At 56.5% G+C, this 23,004-nt stretch overlaps 1 protein-coding gene across 1 annotated transcript in view; it reads right to left on the reverse strand.

Moving 5' to 3' along the window:
* The window catches only part of LOC144487305 (serine/threonine-protein kinase MRCK alpha-like), a gene marked incomplete at its 3' end in the record, with an annotated part of 143,483 nt that overhangs the window by 80,662 nt on the left and 39,817 nt on the right, over window positions 1-23,004 (reverse strand). Inside the window, exons 3-6 of the mRNA XM_078205385.1 lie at window positions 7,503-7,586; window positions 5,490-5,585; window positions 2,949-3,097; window positions 1,106-1,199 (exon numbers count right to left, since the gene is read on the reverse strand). Coding sequence (XP_078061511.1) covers window positions 1,106-1,199; window positions 2,949-3,097; window positions 5,490-5,585; window positions 7,503-7,586 — 423 coding nt within the window. The remainder of the gene's footprint in view (window positions 1-1,105; window positions 1,200-2,948; window positions 3,098-5,489; window positions 5,586-7,502; window positions 7,587-23,004) is intronic.

The raw sequence follows: 23,004 nt of genomic DNA on the forward strand, positions 1-23,004 counted from the left end.
AGTGGGATTAGACTGGGTGGGATATTAAAGGGTGCGGGGAGTGAGGGGGTAGGGTGGGATTAGACTGTGTGGGATATTAAAGGGTGCGGGGAGTTAGGAGGGAGTGGTATTAGACTGGGTGGGATATTAAAGGGTGCGGGGAGTGAGGGGGTAGGGTGGGATTAGACTGGGTGGGATATTAAAGGGTGCGGGGAGTGAGGAGGGAGTGGTATTAGACTGGGTGGGATATTAAAAGGTGCGGGGAGTGAGGGGGTAGGGTGGGATTAGACTGTGTGGGATATTAAAGGGTGCGGGGAGTGAGGGGGAGAGTGGGATTAGACTGGGTGGGATATTAAAGGGTGTGGGGAGTGAGGAGGGGAGTGGGATTAGACTGTGTGGGATATTAAAGGGTGTGGGGAGTGAGGGGGGGAGTGGGATTAGACTGGGTGGGATATTAAAGGGTGCGGGGAGTGAGGAGGGGAGTGGGATTAGACTGGGTGGGATATTAAAGGGTGTGGGGAGTGAGGGGGCGAGTGGGATTAGACTGGGTGGGATATTAAAGGGTGCGGGGAGTGAGGGGGAGAGTGGGATTAGACTGGGTGGGATATTAAAGGGTGCGGGGAGTGAGGGGGAGGGTGGGATTAGACTGGGTGGGATATTAAAGGGTGCGGGGAGTGAGAGGGAGATTAGACCTCACGAGAGTGAGGGATTTGTCTGGATTCGAGTCAGGAGTCTGCCTGTCCTGCGTTAGAGTTGGGGAATGGTGAGGCGAAAGATCATAGAATCATAGAATCCTACAATGCAGAAGGAGCCCATTCGGCCCATCGAGTCTGCACCGACCACAATCCCACCCAGGCTCTGGCCCATAACTCCATGCATTTCCCCTAGCTAGTCCCCCTGACACCGAGGGGCAATTTAGCACGGCTAATCCATCCTAACCAGCACGTCTTTTGGACTGTGGGAGGAAACCGGAGCACCCGGAGGAAACCCACGCAGACACGGGGAGAACGTGCAGACTCCACACAGACAGTGACCCAAGCCGGGAATCGAACCCGGGTCCCTGGCGCTGGGAGGCAGCAGCGCTAACCCACTGTGTCACCGTGCCGTCCTTGGAGTGCGTACTCACCGTCCCATCAGGGCCGAGTTGCAGACAGGATCCAAAGTCGGCCAACCTGACATGTCCGTTCATGTCGATTAAAACATTGTCCGGTTTAATGTCTCTGAAAGGAAAGGAACTCGATGTTAAACCACTGGAAGCTCAGATAAAGATGTGAACAGGCCATTTGGCCCCTCACACCCATTCCACCCTCAAGAGACTGATCTGTATCCTAACTCAGCTTGGGTCTCTAACATAATGTCATCGGAAATAATTTTTCTTTAGTTTATTTATTAGTGTCACGAGTAGGCTTACATTAACACTGCAATGAAGTTACTGTGAAAATCCTCTAGTCGCCACACTCCGGCGCCTGTTCAGGTACACTGAGGGAGAATTTAGCACCTAACCTACATATCTTTGGGCACTAAGGGGCAATTTAGCATGGCCAATCCACCCAACCTGGACATTTTTGGACACTAAGGGGCAATTTAGCATGGCCAATCCACCTAACCTGCACATCTTTGGACACTAAGGGGCAATTTAGCATGGCCAATCCACCTAACCTGCACATCTTTGGACACTAAGGGGCAATTTAGCATGGCCAATCCACCTAACCTGCACATCTTTGGACACTAAGGGACAATTTAGCATGGCCAATCCACCGAACCTACACATCTTTGGACACTAAGGGGCAATTTAGCATGGCCAATCCACCTAACCTACACATCTTTGGACACTAAGGGGCAATTTAGCATGGCCAATCCACCTAACCTACACTTCTTTGGCAACTAAGGGACAATTTAGCATGGCCAATCCACCTAACCTACACTTCTTTGGACACTAAGGGACAATTTAGCATGGCCAATCCACCGAACCTACACATCTTTGGACACTAAGGGGCAATTTAGCATGGCCAATCCACCTAACCTACACATCTTTGGACACTAAGGGGCAATTTAGCATGGCCAATCCACCTAACCTACACTTCTTTGGACACTAAGGGGCAATTTAGCATGGCCAATCCACCTAACCTACACTTCTTTGGACACTAAGGGACAATTTAGCATGGCCAATCCCCCTAACCTACACTTCTTTGGATACTAAGGGGCAATTTAGCATGACCAATCCACCTAACCTGCACTTCTTTGGACACTAAGGGGCAATTTAGCATGGCCAATCCACCTAACCTACACTTCTTTGGACACTAAGGGACAATTTAGCATGGCCAATCCCCCTAACCTACACTTCTTTGGATACTAAGGGGCAATTTAGCATGACCAATCCACCTAACCTGCACTTCTTTGGACACTAAGGGGCAATTTAGCATGGCCAATCCACCTAACCTACACTTCTTTGGACACTAAGGGGCAATTTAGCATGGCCAATCCACCTAACCTACACTTCTTTGGACACTAAGGGACAATTTAGCATGGCCAATCCCCCGAACCTACACTTCTTTGGACACTAAGGGGCAATTTAGCATGGCCAATCCACCTAACCTACACATCTTTGGACACTAAGGGGCAATTTAGCATGGCCAATCCACCTAACCTACACTTCTTTGGACACTAAGGGGCAATTTAGCATGGCCAATCCACCTAACCTACACTTCTTTGGACACTAAGGGGCAATTTAGCATGGCCAATCCACCTAACCTACACTTCTTTGGACACTAAGGGACAATTTAGCATGGCCAATCCCCCTAACCTACACTTCTTTGGACACTAAGGGGCAATTTAGCATGGCCAATCCACCTAACCTACACATCTTTGGACACTAAGGGGCAATTTAGCATGGCCAATCCACCTAACCTGCACATCTTTGGACACTAAGGGGCACCACCTCGATGAGATGGGAAGGCTCAACTCCATACCTGTGTACATAGTTGAGTTGGTGGATGGAGTGAATGGCCAACACCATCTCCGCAACGTAGAAACGCGCCATGTCTTCCGGAAGGCGGTCCTCAAATTTACTGAGCAGAGTTAGAAGGTCACCCCCGACGTAATAGTCCATCACCAGGTACTGAGGAAATAAGGGACAGTCCCAGCTTAGACACATGGACAGCAACACGGAACAGAAATACAGACACTGCCTTCCCCCAGCCCCACTCACCATCTCAGGACATCGAGATACCTTTCACAGCCACAGCCTACTTCTGCCAAGTATTTTCATTGTTCTCATGTGAGAAATTAAGCAGTTATTTAGCACACAGCCAAATCCCACAAACCACAAAGTGGTGATGTCCCAGATCATCTGTTGCAGCCGAAATGTTGTGTGATTTCAAGGAGGAATTAGATATCGCTCTTGGAGCGAAAGGGATCGAGGAATATGGGGGGGAGGGGGGGATCAGGATATTGAATTTGATGATCAGCCATGATCGTAATGAATGAGGGAGCAGGCTGGAAGGGCTGAATGGCCTCCTCCTGCTTCTAGTTTCTCTTTATCTATGACCCTCCGAAAGAGCGGCACTCTCTCAGCACTGACCCTCCGAAAGAGCGGCGCTCCCTCAGCACTGACCCTCTGACAGTGCGGCACTCCCTCAGTACTGAACCTCCCACAGTGCGGCGCTCCCTCAGCACTGACCCTCCCACAGTGCGGCGCTCCCTCAGCACTGACCCTCCCACAGTGCGCGCTCCCTCAGCACTGACCCTCCGACAGTGTGGCGCTCCCTCAGCGCTGACCCTCCCACAGTGCGGCGCTCCCTCAGCACTGACCCTCCGACAGTGTGGCGCTCCCTCAGCACAGACCATCTGACAGTGCGGCACTCCCTCAGCACTGACCCTCCCACAGTGCGGCGCTCCCTCAGCACTGACCCTCCGACAGTGTGGCGCTCCCTCAGCACTGACCCTCCGACAGTGCGGCACTCCCTCAGCACTGACCCTCCCACAGTGCGGCGCTCCCTCAGCACTGAACCTCCGACAGTGCGGCACTCCCTCAGCACTGACCCTCCCACAGTGCGGCGCTCCCTCAGCACTGACCCTCCGACAGTGTGGCGCTCCCTCAGCACAGACCATCTGACAGTGCGGCACTCCCTCAGCACTCATTCTCCCACAGTGCGGCACTCCCTCAGCACTGATCCTCCCACAGTGCGGCACTCCCTCAGCACTGATCCTCCCACAGTGCGGCACTCCCTCAGCACTGATCCTCCCACAGTGCGGCACTCCCTCAGCACTGACCCTCCCACAGTGCGGCGCTCCCTCAGCACTGACCGGCACTCCCTCAGCACCGACCCTCCCACAGTGCGGAGCTCCCTCAGCACTGACTCTCCCACAGTGCGGCGCTCCCTCAGCACTGACCCTCCGACAGTGCGGCATTCCCTCAGCACTGACCCTCTGACAGTGCGGCACTCCCTCAGCACTGACCCTCCCACAGTGCGGCACTCCCTCAGCACCGACCCTCCCACAGTGCGGCACTCCCTCAGCACTGACCCTCTGACAGGGCGGCACTCCCTCAGCACCGACCCTCCCACAGTGCGGAGCTCCCTCGGCACTGACCCTCTGACAGGGCGGCACTCCCTCAGCACCGACCCTCCCACAGTGCGGCACTCTCTCATCACTGACCCTCCCACAGTGCGGCGCTCCCTCAGCACTGATCCTCCCACAGTGCGGCACTCCCTCAGCACTGACCCTCCGACAGTGCGGCACTCCCTCGGCACTGACCCTCCGACAGTGCGGCACTCCCTCAGCACTGACCCTCCAACAATGCGGCACTCCCTCAGCACTGACTCTCCCACAGTGCGGCACTCCCTCAGCACTGACCCTCCCACAGTGTGGCGCTCCCTCAGCACTGACCCTCCCACAGTGCGGCACTCCCTCAGCACCAACCCTCCCACAGTGCGGCACTCCCTCAGCACTGACCCTCCCACAGTGCGGCGCTCCCTCAGCACTGACCCTCCCACAGTGCGGCACTCCCTCAGCACTGACCCTCTGACAGTGCGGCACTCCCTCAGCACTGACCCTCCCGCAGTGCGGCGCTCCCTCAGCACTGACCCTCCCACAGTGAGGCACTCCCTCAGCACTGACCCTCCCACAGTGCGGCGCTCCCTCAGCACTGACCCTCCCACAGTGCGGCACTCCCTCAGCACTGACCCTCCCACAGTGCGGTACTCCCTCAGCACTGACCCTCCCACAGTGCGGCACTCCCTCAGCACTGACCCTCCCACAGTGCGGCACTCCCTCAGCACTGACCCTCCCACAGTGCGGCGCTCCCTCAGCACTGACCCTCTGACAGTGCGGCACTCCCTCAGCACTGACCCTCCGACAGTGCGGCACTCCCTCAGCACTGACTTTCCGACAGTGCGGCACTGATTTAGCAGAGAGAGAGTGTGTTACCCAACTGATTCAAGCTGACATCGTTGTGGAATCCACCACTCTCCATCGGCAAGTCCCCCCGAAGCTGCAGCTTTCAGACTCACCAGGTACCGCTCATCCTGGAAGGCGTAATGCAGGGTTGTGATCCATTGGTTATCTCCTTTCACCAATATGTCTCTCTCCTCTCGGAAACAGGCCGTCTGTAAAAAAACCGCAACACTTCAAATTGGGAAGAATAGCAGGGAACATTGGAACAGGGAAGGGAATTTGGGAAAAATATCCCCTGCCATCTCCCCACATTCCCTCGGGCCATCCAGATTTCTTCTGATATTCCAGACTTTTTACAACATCCCAGCACTGTACCTGTATGTGCGTTTGAGGGAGACAGCGAGAGTGAAAGAGGGCGTGTGAGAGAGAGAGGGTGAGGGAGCGCGCCTATGCGCAAGAGACTGCGCATGTGAGGGAGCACGTGTGAGAGAGAGCACGCGAGGGAGAGTGTGCGAGGGAGGGCATATGAGAGAATGTGCGCGAGGGAGAGTGCGCGCGCGAGGGAGAGTGCGCGCGCGAGGGAGAGTGCGCGCGCGAGGGAGAGTGCGCGCGCGAGGGAGAGTGCGCGCGCGAGGGAGAGTGCGCGCGCGAGGGAGAGTGCGCGCGCGAGGGAGAGTGCGCGCGCGAGGGAGAGTGCGCGCGCGAGGGAGAGTGCGCGCGCGAGGGAGAGTGCGCGCGCGAGGGAGAGTGCGCGAGGGAGAGTGCACGTGAGAGAGTGATTTGATTTGATTTATTATTGTCGCATGTACCGGGATACAGTGAAAAGTATTGTTTCTTGCGCGCTATACAGACAAAGCATACCGTTCATTGAGAAGGAAAGGAGAGAGTGCAGAATGTAGTGTTACAGTCACAGCGAGGGTGTAGAGAAAGATCAACTTAATGCGAGGTCGGTCCATTCAAAAGTCTGACAGCAGCAGGGAAGAAGCTGTTCTTGAGTTCGGTTGATACGTGACCTCAGACTTTTGTATCTTTTCCCCGACGGGAGAAGGTGGGAGAAAGTGCACACGAGGATGATCCTTAAAGCAACTGAAATAAATTAAGCGAATAAGGATATATTAGATAGGAATGAAAGGGAATAGAGTCTTGGGGTGAGTGCACAGAATGTGGGGGGAATCCTGGGCCCACATTCTGTCTCATGACGGGGTACCGCATGGTAGGTTGCTGCATAAGGTTAAATCTCACGGGATCCAGGGTCGGGTAGCTAAATGGATACAAAATTGGCTTCTTGACAGAAGCCAGAGAGGGTGGTCGGAGAGGGTTGTTTTTCAAACTGGAGGCCTGTGACCAGCAGTGTGCCTCCGGGATCAGTGCTGGGCCCACTGTTATTTGTCATTTACATTAATGATTTGGATGAGAATATAGGAGGCATGGTTAGTAAGTTTGCAGATGACACCAAGATTGGTGGCATGGTGGACAGCGAAGAAAGTTGTCTCCAATTGCAATGGGATCTTGATCAATTGGGCCAGTGGGCTGACGAATGACGGATGGAGTTTAATTTAGACAAATGCGAGGTGATGCATTTTGGGAGATTGAACCAGGGCAGGACTTACTCAGTTAATGGTAGGGCGTTGGGGAGAGTTACAGAACAACGAGATCTAGGGGTACATGTTCATAGCTCCTTGAAAGTGGAGTCACAGGTGGACAGAGTGGTGAAGAAGGCATTCGGCATGCTTGGTTTCATCGGTCAGAACATTGAATACAGGAGTTGGGACGTCTTGTTGAAGTTGTACAAGACATTGGTAAGGCCACACTTGGAATACTGGTTCTGGTACAGTTCTGGTCACCCTATTATAGAAAGGATATATTTCATCAGGCCCAGGGGACTTATCAACCTTCAGTTTATTCACAATTGCTAGTCCATCTTCCCTCCGAACATCTACTTCCTCCAGCCTATTAGCCTATGACACCGTCTCTTCCTGAAAAACATGGCCCCTCTCCTTGGTGAACACCGAAGAAAAGTATTCATTCATCACCTCGCCTATCTCTACTGACTCCATGAATGTTGCCTGTGCTCTGGACTGGCTGGGATCAGGCCAGAATAGCCTCTCCTGGTGGCAGTGTTTACTAACCTCTGCTCTCTTCAACATCTCCCACTTGTTGAGAATTTTCATAGCGTAAACATTCTCCGAATTCTTTAATTTTACCACGGCGACCTGGAGAGGGGGGGGGGGGGGAAGGGAAATGTTACAAATATTGACAAAAGCCCTATTCCCTCCCTCCAACCCAGTGCATCACTGACCCCCACCTATGCAGACCGCCGCAGTTGGGGCTTGGTTTAGCAACACAAGGATCAAACATCTGGGCCTCGCACAGTCACAGTTTAGATCCCCTCCCCCATGAGAGTCCACACCCCAGTGAGAGTCAGTGTGTGTGGAATCCGTACCCCAGTGAGAGTCAGTGTGTGTGGGACCCGTACCCCAGTGAGAGTCAGTGTGTGCGGAACCCGTACCCCAGTGAGAGTCAGTGTGTGTGGGACCCGTACCCCAGTGAGAGTCAGTGTGTGTGGGACCCGTACCTCAGTGAGAGTCAGTGTGTGTGGAACCCGTACCCCAGTGAGAGTCAGTGCGTGTGGGACCCGTACCCCAGTGAGAGTCAGTGCGTGTGGAACCCGTAGCCCAGTGAGAGTCAGTGTGTGTGGGACCCGTACCCCAGTGAGAGTCAGTGTGTGTGGGACCCGTACCTCAGTGAGAGTCAGTGTGTGTGGGACCCGTACCCCAGTGAGAGTCAGTGTGTGTGGGACCCGTACCCCAGTGAGAGTCAGTGTGTGTGAAACCTATACCACAGTGAGAGTCAGTGTGTGTGGGACCCGTACCCCAGTGAGAGTCAGTGTGTGTGGGACCCGTACCCCAGTGAGAGTCAGTGTGTGCGGAATCCGTACCCCAGTGAGAGTCAGTGTGTGTGGGACCCGTACCCCAGTGAGAGTCAGTGTGTGCGGAACCCGTACCCCGTGAGAGTCAGTGTGTGTGGAACCCGTACCCCAGTGAGAGTCAGTGTGTGTGGGACCCGTACCCCAGTGAGAGTCAGTGTGTGTGTGGGACCCGTAGCCCAGTGAGAGTCAGTGTGTGCGGAATCCGTACCCCAGTGAGAGTCAGTGTGTGTGGAATCCGTACCCCAGTGAGAGTCAGTGTGTGTGGGACCCGTACCCCAGTGAGAGTCAGTGTGTGTGTGTGGAACCCGTACCCCAGTGAGAGTCAGTGTGTGTGGAACCCGTACCCCAGTGAGAGTCAGTGTGTGTGGAATCCGTACCCCAGTGAGAGTCAGTGTGCGCGGAATCCGTACCCCAGTGAGATTCAGTGTGTGTGGGACCCGTACCCCAGTGAGAGTCAGTGTGTGTGGAACCCGTACCCCAGTGAGAGTCAGTGTGTGTGGGACCCGTACCCCAGTGAGAGTCAGTGTGTGTGGGACCCGTACCCCAGTGAGAGTCAGTGTGTGCGGAATCCGTACCCCAGTGAGAGTCAGTGTGTGTGGAATCCGTACCCAGTGAGAGTCAGTGTGTGTGGGACCCGTACCCCAGTGAGAGTCAGTGTGTGTGTGGGACCCGTACCCCAGTGAGAGTCAGTGTGTGTGTAACCTATACCCCAGCGAGAGTCATTGTGTGTGGGACCCGTACCCCAGTGAGAGTCAGTGTGTGTGGAACCTGTACCCCAGTGAGAGTCAGTGTGTGTGGAACGCGTACCCCAGTGAGAGTCAGTGTGTGTGGAATCCGTACCCAGTGAGAGTCAGTGTGTGTGGGACCCGTACCCCAGTGAGAGTCAGTGTGTGTGTGGGACCCGTACCCCAGTGAGAGTCAGTGTGTGTGTAACCTATACCCCAGCGAGAGTCATTGTGTGTGAGACCCGTACCCCAGTGAGAGTCAGTGTGTGTGGAACCTGTACCCCAGTGAGAGTCAGTGTGTGTGGAACCCGTACCCCAGTGAGAGTCAGTGTGTGTGGGACCTGTACCCCAGTGAGAGTCAGTGTCTGTGGAACCCGTACCCCAGTGAGAGTCAGTGTGTGTGGAACATGTATCCCAGTGAGAGTCAGTGTGTGTGGAACCCGTACCCCAGTGAGAGTCAGTGTGTGGGGAACCCGTACCCCAGTGAGAGTCAGTGTGTGTGGAACCCGTACCCCAGTGAGAGTCAGTGTGTGTGGAACCCGTAACCCAGTGAGAGTCAGTATGTGTGGAACCCGTACCCCAGTGAGAGTCAGTGTGTGTGGAACCCGTACCCCAGTGAGAGTCAGTGTGTGTGGAACCCGTACCCCAGTGACAGTCAGTGTGTGTGGAACCCGTACCCCAGTGAGAGTCAGTGTGTGTGGGACCCGTACCCCAGTGAGAGTCAGTACGTGTGGAACCCGTACCCCAGTGAGAGTCAGTGTGTGTGGGACCCGTACCCCAGTGAGAGTCAGTGTGTGTGGGACCCGTACCCCAGTGAGAGTCAGTGTGTGTGGAACCCGTACCCCAGTGAGAGTCAGTGTGTGTGGAACCCGTACCCCAGTGAGAGTCAGTGTGTGTGGAACCTGTACCCCAGTGAGAGTCAGTGTGTGTGGAACCCGTACCCCAGTGAGAGTCAGTGTGTGTGGGACCTGTACCCCAGTGAGAGTCAGTGTCTGTGGAACCCGTACCCCAGTGAGAGTCAGTGTGTGTGGAACATGTACCCCAGTGAGAGTCAGTGTGTGTGGAACCCGTACCCCAGTGAGAGTCAGTGTGTGGGGAACCCGTACCCCAGTGAGAGTCAGTGTGTGTGGAACCCGTACCCCAGTGAGAGTCAGTGTGTGTGGAACCCGTACCCCAGTGAGAGTCAGTATGTGTGGAACCCGTACCCCAGTGAGAGTCAGTGTGTGTGGAACCCGTACCCCAGTGAGAGTCAGTGTGTGTGGAACCCGTACCCCAGTGACAGTCAGTGTGTGTGGAACCCGTACCCCAGTGAGAGTCAGTGTGTGTGGGACCCGTACCCCAGTGAGAGTCAGTACGTGTGGAACCCGTACCCCAGTGAGAGTCAGTGTGTGTGGGACCCGTACCCCAGTGAGAGTCAGTGTGTGTGGGACCCGTACCCCAGTGAGAGTCAGTGTGTGTGGAACCCGTACCCCAGTGAGAGTCAGTGTGTGTGGAACCCGTACCCCAGTGAGAGTCAGTGTGTGTGGAACCCGTACCCCAGTGAGAGTCAGTGTGTGTGTGGGACCAGTACCCCAGTGAGAGTCAGTGTGTGTGGGACCCGTACCCCAGTGAGAGTCATTGTGTGATGAACCCGTACCCCAGTGAGAGTCAGTGTGTGCGGAACCCGTACCCCAGTGAGAGTCAGTGTGTGTGTGGAACCCGTACCCCAGTGAGAGTCAGTGTGTGTGGGACCCGTACCCCAGTGAGAGTCAGTGTGCGTGGGACCTGTACCCCAGTGAGAGTCAATGTGTGTGGAACCTGTACCCCAGTGAGAGTCACTGTGTGTGGGAGCTGTACCCCAGTGAGAGTCAGTGTGTCTGGGAACCGTACCCCAGTGAGAGTCAGTGTGAGTTGCACCTGTACCCAGTGAGAGTCAGTGTGTCTGGGAACCGTACCCCAGAGAGTCAGTGTGTGTGGGATCCGTACCCCAGTGAGAGTCAGTGTGTGTGGAACCCGTACCCGAGTGAGAGTCAGTGCGTGTGGAACCCGTACCCCAGTGAGAGTCAGTGTGTGTGTGGGACCAGTACCCCAGTGAGAGTCAGTGCGTGTGGAACCCATACCCCAGTGAGAGTCAGTGTGTGTGGGGCCCGTACCCCAGTGAGAGTCAGTGTGTGCGCAATCCGTACCTCAGTGAGAGTCAGTGTGTGTGGGACCCGTACCTCAGTGAGAGTCAGTGTGTGTGGGACCCGTACCTCAGTGAGAGTCAGTGTGTGTGGAACCCGTACCCCAGTGAGAGTCAGTGTGTGTGGGGCCCGTACCCCAGTGAGAGTCAGTGTGTGCGCAATCCGTACCTCAGTGAGAGTCAGTGTGTGTGGGACCCGTACCTCAGTGAGAGTCAGTGTGTGTGGGACCCGTACCTCAGTGAGAGTCAGTGTGTGTGGAACCCGTACCCCAGTGAGAGTCAGTGTGTGTGGGACCCGTACCTCAGTGAGAGTCAGTGTGTGTGGAACCCGTACCCCAGTGAGAGTCAGTGTGTGTGGAACCCGTACCCCAGTGAGAGTCAGTGTGTGTGGAACCCGTACCCCAGTGAGATCAGTGTGTGTGGAACCCGTACCTCAGTGAGAGTCAGTGTGTGTGGGACCCGTACCCCAGTGAGAGTCAGTGTGTGTGGGAGCCGTACCCCAGTGAGAGTCAGTGTGTGTGGAACCCATACCCCAGTGAGAGTCAGTGTGTGTGGGATCCGTACCCCAGTGAGAGTCAGTGTGTGTGGAACCCGTACCCCAGTGAGAGTCAGTGTGTGTGGAACCCATACCCCAGTGAGAGTCAGTGTGTGTGGAACCCGTACCCCAGTGAGAGTCAGTGTGTGTGTGGAACCCGTACCCCAGTGAGAGTCAGTGTGTGTGGGACCTGTACCCCAGTGAGAGTCAGTGTGTGTGGAACCCGTACCCCAGTGAGAGTCAGTGTGTGTGGGACCTGTACCCCAGTGAGAGTCAGTGTGTGTGGGACCTGTACCCCAGTGAGAGTCAGTGTGTGTGGGACCCGTACCCCAGTGAGAGTCAGTGTGTGTGGGACCCGTACCGCAGTGAGAGTCAGTCTGTGTGGAACCCGTACCCCAGTGAGAGTCAGTGTGTGTGGGACCCGTATCCCCAGTGAGAGTCAGTGTGTGTGGGACCCGTACCCCAGTGAGAGTCAGTGTATGTGGGACCCGTACCCCAGTGAGAGTCAGTGTGTGTGGAACCCGTACCCCAGTGAGAGTCAGTGTGTGTGGGACCCGTACCGCAGTGAGAGTCAGTCTGTGTGGAACCTGTACCCCAGTGAGAGTCAGTGTGTGTGGGACCCGTACCGCAGTGAGAGTCAGTCTGTGTGGAACCCGTACCCGAGTGAGAGTCAGTGTGTGCGGAATCCGTACCCCAGTGAGAGTCAGTGTGTGTGGAACCCGTACCCCAGTGAAAGTCAGTGTGTGTGGAACCCGTACCCCAGTGAGAGTCAGTGTGTGTGGGACCCGTACCCCAGTGAGAGTCAGTGTGTGTGTGGGACCCGTACCCCAGTGAGAGTCAGTGTGTGCGGAATCCGTACCCCAGTGAGAGTCAGTGTGTGTGGAATCCGTACCCCAGTGAGAGTCAGTGTGTGTGGGACCCGTACCCCAGTGAGAGTCAGTGTGTGTGTGTGGAACCCGTACCCCAGTGAGAGTCAGTGTGTGTGGAACCCGTACCCCAGTGAGAGTCAGTGTGTGTGGAATCCGTATCCCAGTGAGAGTCAGTGTGCGCGGAATCCGTACCCCAGTGAGATTCAGTGTGTGTGGGACCCGTACCCCAGTGAGAGTCAGTGTGTGTGGAACCCGTACCCCAGTGAGAGTCAGTGTGTGTGGAATCTGTACCCCAGTGAGAGTCAGTGTGCGCGGAATCCGTACCCCAGTGAGATTCAGTGTGTGTGGGACCCGTACCCCAGTGAGAGTCAGTGTGTGTGGAACCCGTACCCCAGTGAGAGTCAGTGTGTGTGGAACCCGTACCCCAGTGAGAGTCAGTGTGCGCGGAACCCGTACCCCAGTGAGAGTCAGTGTGTGTGGGACCCGTACCCCAGTGAGAGTCAGTGTGTGTGGAACCCGAACCCCAGTGAGAGTCAGTGTGTGTGGAATCCGTACTCCAGTGAGAGTCAGTGTGCGCGGAATCCGTACCCCAGTGAGATTCAGTGTGTGTGGGACCTGTACCCCAGTGAGAGTCAGTGTGTGTGGAACCCGTACCATAGTGAGAGTCAGTGTGTGTGGAACCCGTACCCCAGTGAGAGTCAGTGTGTGTGTGGGACCCGTACCCCAGTGAGAGTCAGTGTGTGCGGAATCCGTACCCCAGTGAGAGTCAGTGTGTGTGGAATCCATACCCCAGTGAGAGTCAGTGTGTGTGGGACCCGTACCCCAGTGAGAGTCAGTGTGTGTGTGTGGAACCCGTACCCCAGTGAGAGTCAGTGTGTGTGGAACCCGTACCCCAGTGAGAGTCAGTGTGTGTGCAATCCGTACCCCAGTGAGTGTCAGTGTGCGCGGAATCCGTACCCCAGTGAGATTCAGTGTGTGTGGGACCCGTACCCCAGTGAGAGTCAGTGTGTGTGGAACCCGTACCCCAGTGAGAGTCAGTGTGTGTGGGACCTGTACCCCAGTGAGAGTCAGTGTGTGTGGGACCCGTACCCCAGTGAGAGTCAGTGTGTGTGGGACCTGTACCCCAGAAAGAGTCAGTGTCTGTGGAACCCGTACCCCAGTGAGAGTCAGTGTGTGTGGAACCCGTACCCCAGTGAGAGTCAGTGTGTGTGGAACCCGTACCCCAGTGAGAGTCAGTGTGTGCGGAACCCGTACCCCAGTGAGAGTCAGTGTGTGCGGAATCCGTACCCCAGTGAGAGTCAGTGCGTGTGGAACCCGTACCCCAGTGAGAGTCAGTGTGTGTGGAACCCGTACCCCAGTGAGAGTCAGTGTGTGTGGAACCCGTACCCCAGTGAGAGTCAGTGTGTGTGGAACCCGTACCCCAGTGAGAGTCAGTGTGTGCGGAACCCGTACCCCAGTGGGAGTCAGTGTGTGCGGAATCCGTACCCCAGTGAGAGTCAGTGCGTGTGGAACCCGTACCCCAGTGAGAGTCAGTGTGTGTGGAACCCGTACCCCAGTGAGAGTCAGTGTGTGCGGAATCCGTACCCCAGTGAGAGTCAGTGCGTGTGGAACCCGTACCCCAGTGAGAGTCAGTGTGTGTGGAACCCGTACCCCAGTGAGAGTCAGTGTGTGTGGAACCCGTACCCCAGTGAGAGTCAGTGTGTGTGGAACCTATACCCCAGTGAGAGTCAGTGTGTGCGGAACCCGTACCCCAGTGAGAGTCAGTGTGTGTGGAACCCGTACCCCAGTGAGAGTCAGTGTGTGTGGGACCCGTACCCCAGTGAGAGTCAGTGTGTGTGTGGGACCCGTACCCCAGTGAGAGTCAGTGTGTGCGGAATCCGTACCCCAGTGAGAGTCAGTGTGTGTGGAATCCGTACCCCAGTGAGAGTCAGTGTGTGTGGGACCCGTCCCCAGTGAGAGTCAGTGTGTGTGTGTGGAACCCGTATCCCAGTGAGAGTCAGTGTGTGTGGAACCCGTACCCCAGTGAGAGTCAGTGTGTGTGGAATTCGTACCCCAGTGAGAGTCAGTGTGCGCGGAATCCGTACCCCAGTGAGATTCAGTGTGTGTGGGACCCGTACCCCAGTGAGAGTCAGTGTGTGTGGAACCCGTACCCCAGTGAGAGTCAGTGTGTGTGGGACCCGTACCCCAGTGAGAGTCAGTGTGTGTGGGACCCGTACCCCAGTGAGAGTCAGTGTGTGTGGGACCCGTACCCCAGTGAGAGTCAGTGTGTGTGGAATCCGTACCCAGTGAGAGTCAGTGTGTGTGGGACCCGTACCCCAGTGAGAGTCAGTGTGTGTGTGGGACCCGTACCCCAGTGAGAGTCAGTGTGTGTGTAACCTATACCCCAGCGAGAGTCATTGTGTGTGGGACCCGTACCCCAGTGAGAGTCAGTGTGTGTGGAACCTGTACCCCAGTGAGAGTCAGTGTCTGTGGAACCCGTACCCCAGTGAGAGTCAGTGTGTGTGGGACCCGTATCCCCAGTGAGAGTCAGTGTGTGTGGGACCCGTACCCCAGTGAGAGTCAGTGTGTGTGGGACCCGTACCCCAGTGAGAGTCAGTGTGTGTGGAACCCGTACCCCAGTGAGAGTCAGTGTGTGTGGGACCCGTACCGCAGTGAGAGTCAGTCTGTGTGGAACCTGTACCCCAGTGAGAGTCAGTGTGTGTGGGACCCGTACCGCAGTGAGAGTCAGTCTGTGTGGAACCCGTACCCGAGTGAGAGTCAGTGTGTGCGGAATCCGTACCCCAGTGAGAGTCAGTGTCTGTGGAACCCGTACCCCAGTGAAAGTCAGTGTGTGTGGAACCCGTACCCCAGTGAGAGTCAGTGTGTGTGGGACCCGTACCCCAGTGAGAGTCAGTGTGTGTGTGGGACCCGTACCCCAGTGAGAGTCAGTGTGTGCGGAATCCGTACCCCAGTGAGAGTCAGTGTGTGTGGGACCCGTACCCCAGTGAGAGTCAGTGTGTGTGTGGGACCCGTACCCCAGTGAGAGTCAGTGTGTGCGGAACCCGTACCCCAGTGAGAGTCAGTGTGTGTGGAATCCGTACCCCAGTGAGAGTCAGTGTGCGCGGAATCCGTACCCCAGTGAGATTCAGTGTGTGTGGGACCCGTACCCCAGTGAGAGTCAGTGTGTGTGGAACCCGTACCCCAGTGAGAGTCAGTGTGTGTGGAATCTGTACCCCAGTGAGAGTCAGTGTGCGCGGAATCCGTACCCCAGTGAGATTCAGTGTGTGTGGGACCCGTACCCCAGTGAGAGTCAGTGTGTGTGGAACCCGTACCCCAGTGAGAGTCAGTGTGTGTGGAACCCGTACCCCAGTGAGAGTCAGTGTGCGCGGAACCCGTACCCCAGTGAGAGTCAGTGTGTGTGGGACCCGTACCCCAGTGAGAGTCAGTGTGTGTGGAACCCGTACCCCAGTGAGAGTCAGTGTGTGTGGAATCCGTACTCCAGTGAGAGTCAGTGTGCGCGTAATCCGTACCCCAGTGAGATTCAGTGTGTGTGGGACCTGTACCCCAGTGAGAGTCAGTGTGTGTGGAACCCGTACCCCAGTGAGAGTCAGTGTGTGTGGAACCCGTACCCCAGTGAGAGTCAGTGTGTGTGTGGGACCCGTACCACAGTGAGAGTCAGTGTGTGCGGAATCCGTACCCCAGTGAGAGTCAGTGTGTGTGGAATCCATACCCCAGTGAGAGTCAGTGTGTGTGGGACCCGTACCCCAGTGAGAGTCAGTGTGTGTGTGTGGAACCCGTACCCCAGTGAGAGTCAGTGTGTGTGGAACCCGTACCCCAGTGAGAGTCAGTGTGTGTGCAATCCGTACCCCAGTGAGTGTCAGTGTGCGCGGAATCCGTACCCCAGTGAGATTCAGTGTGTGTGGGACCCGTACCCCAGTGAGAGTCAGTGTGTGTGGAACCCGTACCCCAGTGAGAGTCAGTGTGTGTGGGACCTGTACCCCAGTGAGAGTCAGTGTGTGTGGGACCCGTACCCCAGTGAGAGTCAGTGTGTGTGGGACCTGTACCCCAGAAAGAGTCAGTGTCTGTGGAACCCGTACCCCAGTGAGAGTCAGTGTGTGCGGAACCCGTACCCCAGTGAAAGTCAGTGTGTGCGGAATCCGTACCCCAGTGAGAGTCAGTGCGTGTGGAACCCGTACCCCAGTGAGAGTCAGTGTGTGTGGAACCCGTACCCCAGTGAGAGTCAGTGTGTGTGGAACCCGTACCCCAGTGAGAGTCAGTGTGTGTGGAACGCGTACCCCAGTGAGAGTCAGTGTGTGTGGAACCCGTACCCCAGTGAGAGTCAGTGTGTGCGGAACCCGTACCCCAGTGGGAGTCAGTGTGTGCGGAATCCGTACCCCAGTGAGAGTCAGTGCGTGTGGAACCCGTACCCCAGTGAGAGTCAGTGTGTGTGGAACCCGTACCCCAGTGAGAGTCAGTGTGTGCGGAATCCGTACCCCAGTGAGAGTCAGTGCGTGTGGAACCCGTACCCCAGTGAGAGTCAGTGTGTGTGGAACCCGTACCCCAGTGAGAGTCAGTGTGTGTGGAACCCGTACCCCAGTGAGAGTCAGTGTGTGTGGAACCTATACCCCAGTGAGAGTCAGTGTGTGCGGAACCCGTACCCCAGTGAGAGTCAGTGTGTGTGGAACCCGTACCCCAGTGAGAGTCAGTGTGTGTGGGACCCGTACCCCAGTGAGAGTCAGTGTGTGTGTGGGACCCGTACCCCAGTGAGAGTCAGCGTGTGTGGGACCCGTACCCCAGTGAGAGTCAGTGTGTGCGGAATCCGTACCCCAGTGAGAGTCAGTGTGTGTGGAATCCGTACCCCAGTGAGAGTCAGTGTGTGTGGGACCCATACCCCAGTGAGAGTCAGTGTGTGTGTGTGGAACCCGTATCCCAGTGAGAGTCAGTGTGTGTGGAACCCGTACCCGAGTGAGAGTCAGTGTGTGTGGAATTCGTACCCCAGTGAGAGTCAGTGTGCGCGGAATCCGTACCCCAGTGAGATTCAGTGTGTGTGGGACCCGTACCCCAGTGAGAGTCAGTGTGTGTGGAACCCGTACCCCAGTGAGAGTCAGTGTGTGTGGGACCCGTACCCCAGTGAGAGTCAGTGTGTGTGGGACCCGTACCCCAGTGAGAGTCAGTGTGTGTGGGACCCGTACCCCAGAGAGAGTCAGTGTGTGTGGAATCCGTACCCAGTGAGAGTCAGTGTGTGTGGGACCCGTACCCCAGTGAGAGTCAGTGTGTGTGTGGGACCCGTACCCCAGTGAGAGTCAGTGTGTGTGGAACCTATACCCCAGCGAGAGTCATTGTGTGTGGGACCCGTACCCCAGTGAGAGTCAGTGTGTGTGGAACCTGTACCCCAGTGAGAGTCAGTGTGTGTGGAACCCGTACCCCAGTGAGAGTCAGTGTGTGTGGGACCTGTACCCCAGTGAGAGTCAGTGTCTGTGGAACCTGTACCCCAGTGAGAGTCAGTGTGCGCGGAATCCGTACCCCAGTGAGATTCAGTGTGTGTGGGACCCGTACCCCAGTGAGAGTCAGTGTGTGTGGAAACCGTACCCCAGTGAGAGTCAGTGTGTGTGGAACCCGTACCCCAGTGAGAGTCAGTGTGTGTGTGGGACCCGTACCCCAGTGAGAGTCAGTGTGTGTGGAATCCATACCCCAGTGAGAGTCAGTGTGTGTGGGACCCGTACCCCAGTGAGAGTCAGTGTGTGTGTGTGGAACCCGTACCCCAGTGAGAGTCAGTGTGTGTGGAACCCGTACCCCAGTGAGAGTCAGTGTGTGTGCAATCCGTACCCCAGTGAGTGTCAGTGTGCGCGGAATCCGTACCCCAGTGAGATTCAGTGTGTGTGGGACCCGTACCCCAGTGAGAGTCAGTGTGTGTGGAACCCGTACCCCAGTGAGAGTCAGTGTGTGTGGAACCCGTACCCCAGTGAGAGTCAGTGTGTGCGGAACCCGTACCCCAGTGGGAGTCAGTGTGTGCGGAATCCGTACCCCAGTGAGAGTCAGTGCGTGTGGAACCCGTACCCCAGTGAGAGTCAGTGTGTGTGGAACCCGTACCCCAGTGAGAGTCAGTGTGTGCGGAATCCGTACCCCAGTGAGAGTCAGTGCGTGTGGAACCCGTACCCCAGTGAGAGTCAGTGTGTGTGGAACCCGTACCCCAGTGAGAGTCAGTGTGTGTGGAACCCGTACCCCAGTGAGAGTCAGTGTGTGTGGAACCTATACCCCAGTGAGAGTCAGTGTGTGCGGAACCCGTACCCCAGTGAGAGTCAGTGTGTGTGGAACCCGTACCCCAGTGAGAGTCAGTGTGTGTGGGACCCGTACCCCAGTGAGAGTCAGTGTGTGTGTGGGACCCGTACCCCAGTGAGAGTCAGTGTGTGCGGAATCCGTACCCCAGTGAGAGTCAGTGTGTGTGGAATCCGTACCCCAGTGAGAGTCAGTGTGTGTGGGACCCGTCCCCAGTGAGAGTCAGTGTGTGTGTGTGGAACCCGTATCCCAGTGAGAGTCAGTGTGTGTGGAACCCGTACCCCAGTGAGAGTCAGTGTGTGTGGAATTCGTACCCCAGTGAGAGTCAGTGTGCGCGGACTCCGTACCCCAGTGAGATTCAGTGTGTGTGGGACCCGTACCCCAGTGAGAGTCAGTGTGTGTGGAACCCGTACCCCAGTGAGAGTCAGTGTGTGTGGGACCCGTACCCCAGTGAGAGTCAGTGTGTGTGGGACCCGTACCCCAGTGAGAGTCAGTGTGTGTGGGACCCGTACCCCAGTGAGAGTCAGTGTGTGTGGAATCCGTACCCAGTGAGAGTCAGTGTGTGTGGGACCCGTACCCCAGTGAGAGTCAGTGTGTGTGTGGGACCCGTACCCCAGTGAGAGTCAGTGTGTGTGTAACCTATACCCCAGCGAGAGTCATTGTGTGTGGGACCCGTACCCCAGTGAGAGTCAGTGTGTGTGGAACCTGTACCCCAGTGAGAGTCAGTGTCTGTGGAACCCGTACCCCAGTGAGAGTCAGTGTGTGTGGGACCCGTATCCCCAGTGAGAGTCAGTGTGTGTGGGACCCGTACCCCAGTGAGAGTCAGTGTGTGTGGGACCCGTACCCCAGTGAGAGTCAGTGTGTGTGGAACCCGTACCCCAGTGAGAGTCAGTGTGTGTGGGACCCGTACCGCAGTGAGAGTCAGTCTGTGTGGAACCTGTACCCCAGTGAGAGTCAGTGTGTGTGGGACCCGTACCGCAGTGAGAGTCAGTCTGTGTGGAACCCGTACCCGAGTGAGAGTCAGTGTGTGCGGAATCCGTACCCCAGTGAGAGTCAGTGTCTGTGGAACCCGTACCCCAGTGAAAGTCAGTGTGTGTGGAACCCGTACCCCAGTGAGAGTCAGTGTGTGTGGGACCCGTACCCCAGTGAGAGTCAGTGTGTGTGTGGGACCCGTACCCCAGTGAGAGTCAGTGTGTGCGGAATCCGTACCCCAGTGAGAGTCAGTGTGTGTGGGACCCGTACCCCAGTGAGAGTCAGTGTGTGTGTGGGACCCGTACCCCAGTGAGAGTCAGTGTGTGCGGAACCCGTACCCCAGTGAGAGTCAGTGTGTGTGGAATCCGTACCCCAGTGAGAGTCAGTGTGCGCGGAATCCGTACCCCAGTGAGATTCAGTGTGTGTGGGACCCGTACCCCAGTGAGAGTCAGTGTGTGTGGAACCCGTACCCCAGTGAGAGTCAGTGTGTGTGGAATCTGTACCCCAGTGAGAGTCAGTGTGCGCGGAATCCGTACCCCAGTGAGATTCAGTGTGTGTGGGACCCGTACCCCAGTGAGAGTCAGTGTGTGTGGAACCCGTACCCCAGTGAGAGTCAGTGTGTGTGGAACCCGTACCCCAGTGAGAGTCAGTGTGCGCGGAACCCGTACCCCAGTGAGAGTCAGTGTGTGTGGGACCCGTACCCCAGTGAGAGTCAGTGTGTGTGGAACCCGTACCCCAGTGAGAGTCAGTGTGTGTGGAATCCGTACTCCAGTGAGAGTCAGTGTGCGCGTAATCCGTACCCCAGTGAGATTCAGTGTGTGTGGGACCTGTACCCCAGTGAGAGTCAGTGTGTGTGGAACCCGTACCCCAGTGAGAGTCAGTGTGTGTGGAACCCGTACCCCAGTGAGAGTCAGTGTGTGTGTGGGACCCGTACCACAGTGAGAGTCAGTGTGTGCGGAATCCGTACCCCAGTGAGAGTCAGTGTGTGTGGAATCCATACCCCAGTGAGAGTCAGTGTGTGTGGGACCCGTACCCCAGTGAGAGTCAGTGTGTGTGTGTGGAACCCGTACCCCAGTGAGAGTCAGTGTGTGTGGAACCCGTACCCCAGTGAGAGTCAGTGTGTGTGCAATCCGTACCCCAGTGAGTGTCAGTGTGCGCGGAATCCGTACCCCAGTGAGATTCAGTGTGTGTGGGACCCGTACCCCAGTGAGAGTCAGTGTGTGTGGAACCCGTACCCCAGTGAGAGTCAGTGTGTGTGGGACCTGTACCCCAGTGAGAGTCAGTGTGTGTGGGACCCGTACCCCAGTGAGAGTCAGTGTGTGTGGGACCTGTACCCCAGAAAGAGTCAGTGTCTGTGGAACCCGTACCCCAGTGAGAGTCAGTGTGTGCGGAACCCGTACCCCAGTGAAAGTCAGTGTGTGCGGAATCCGTACCCCAGTGAGAGTCAGTGCGTGTGGAACCCGTACCCCAGTGAGAGTCAGTGTGTGTGGAACCCGTACCCCAGTGAGAGTCAGTGTGTGTGGAACCCGTACCCCAGTGAGAGTCAGTGTGTGTGGAACGCGTACCCCAGTGAGAGTCAGTGTGTGTGGAACCCGTACCCCAGTGAGAGTCAGTGTGTGCGGAACCCGTACCCCAGTGGGAGTCAGTGTGTGCGGAATCCGTACCCCAGTGAGAGTCAGTGCGTGTGGAACCCGTACCCCAGTGAGAGTCAGTGTGTGTGGAACCCGTACCCCAGTGAGAGTCAGTGTGTGCGGAATCCGTACCCCAGTGAGAGTCAGTGCGTGTGGAACCCGTACCCCAGTGAGAGTCAGTGTGTGTGGAACCCGTACCCCAGTGAGAGTCAGTGTGTGTGGAACCCGTACCCCAGTGAGAGTCAGTGTGTGTGGAACCTATACCCCAGTGAGAGTCAGTGTGTGCGGAACCCGTACCCCAGTGAGAGTCAGTGTGTGTGGAACCCGTACCCCAGTGAGAGTCAGTGTGTGTGGGACCCGTACCCCAGTGAGAGTCAGTGTGTGTGTGGGACCCGTACCCCAGTGAGAGTCAGCGTGTGTGGGACCCGTACCCCAGTGAGAGTCAGTGTGTGCGGAATCCGTACCCCAGTGAGAGTCAGTGTGTGTGGAATCCGTACCCCAGTGAGAGTCAGTGTGTGTGGGACCCATACCCCAGTGAGAGTCAGTGTGTGTGTGTGGAACCCGTATCCCAGTGAGAGTCAGTGTGTGTGGAACCCGTACCCGAGTGAGAGTCAGTGTGTGTGGAATTCGTACCCCAGTGAGAGTCAGTGTGCGCGGAATCCGTACCCCAGTGAGATTCAGTGTGTGTGGGACCCGTACCCCAGTGAGAGTCAGTGTGTGTGGAACCCGTACCCCAGTGAGAGTCAGTGTGTGTGGGACCCGTACCCCAGTGAGAGTCAGTGTGTGTGGGACCCGTACCCCAGTGAGAGTCAGTGTGTGTGGGACCCGTACCCCAGAGAGAGTCAGTGTGTGTGGAATCCGTACCCAGTGAGAGTCAGTGTGTGTGGGACCCGTACCCCAGTGAGAGTCAGTGTGTGTGTGGGACCCGTACCCCAGTGAGAGTCAGTGTGTGTGGAACCTATACCCCAGCGAGAGTCATTGTGTGTGGGACCCGTACCCCAGTGAGAGTCAGTGTGTGTGGAACCTGTACCCCAGTGAGAGTCAGTGTGTGTGGAACCCGTACCCCAGTGAGAGTCAGTGTGTGTGGGACCTGTACCCCAGTGAGAGTCAGTGTCTGTGGAACCTGTACCCCAGTGAGAGTCAGTGTGCGCGGAATCCGTACCCCAGTGAGATTCAGTGTGTGTGGGACCCGTACCCCAGTGAGAGTCAGTGTGTGTGGAAACCGTACCCCAGTGAGAGTCAGTGTGTGTGGAACCCGTACCCCAGTGAGAGTCAGTGTGTGTGTGGGACCCGTACCCCAGTGAGAGTCAGTGTGTGTGGAATCCATACCCCAGTGAGAGTCAGTGTGTGTGGGACCCGTACCCCAGTGAGAGTCAGTGTGTGTGTGTGGAACCCGTACCCCAGTGAGAGTCAGTGTGTGTGGAACCCGTACCCCAGTGAGAGTCAGTGTGTGTGCAATCCGTACCCCAGTGAGTGTCAGTGTGCGCGGAATCCGTACCCCAGTGAGATTCAGTGTGTGTGGGACCCGTACCCCAGTGAGAGTCAGTGTGTGTG

The sequence above is a fragment of the Mustelus asterias genome, unplaced genomic scaffold (genome assembly GCF_964213995.1).
Source record: "Mustelus asterias unplaced genomic scaffold, sMusAst1.hap1.1 HAP1_SCAFFOLD_723, whole genome shotgun sequence".
NCBI lineage: Eukaryota > Metazoa > Chordata > Chondrichthyes > Carcharhiniformes > Triakidae > Mustelus > Mustelus asterias.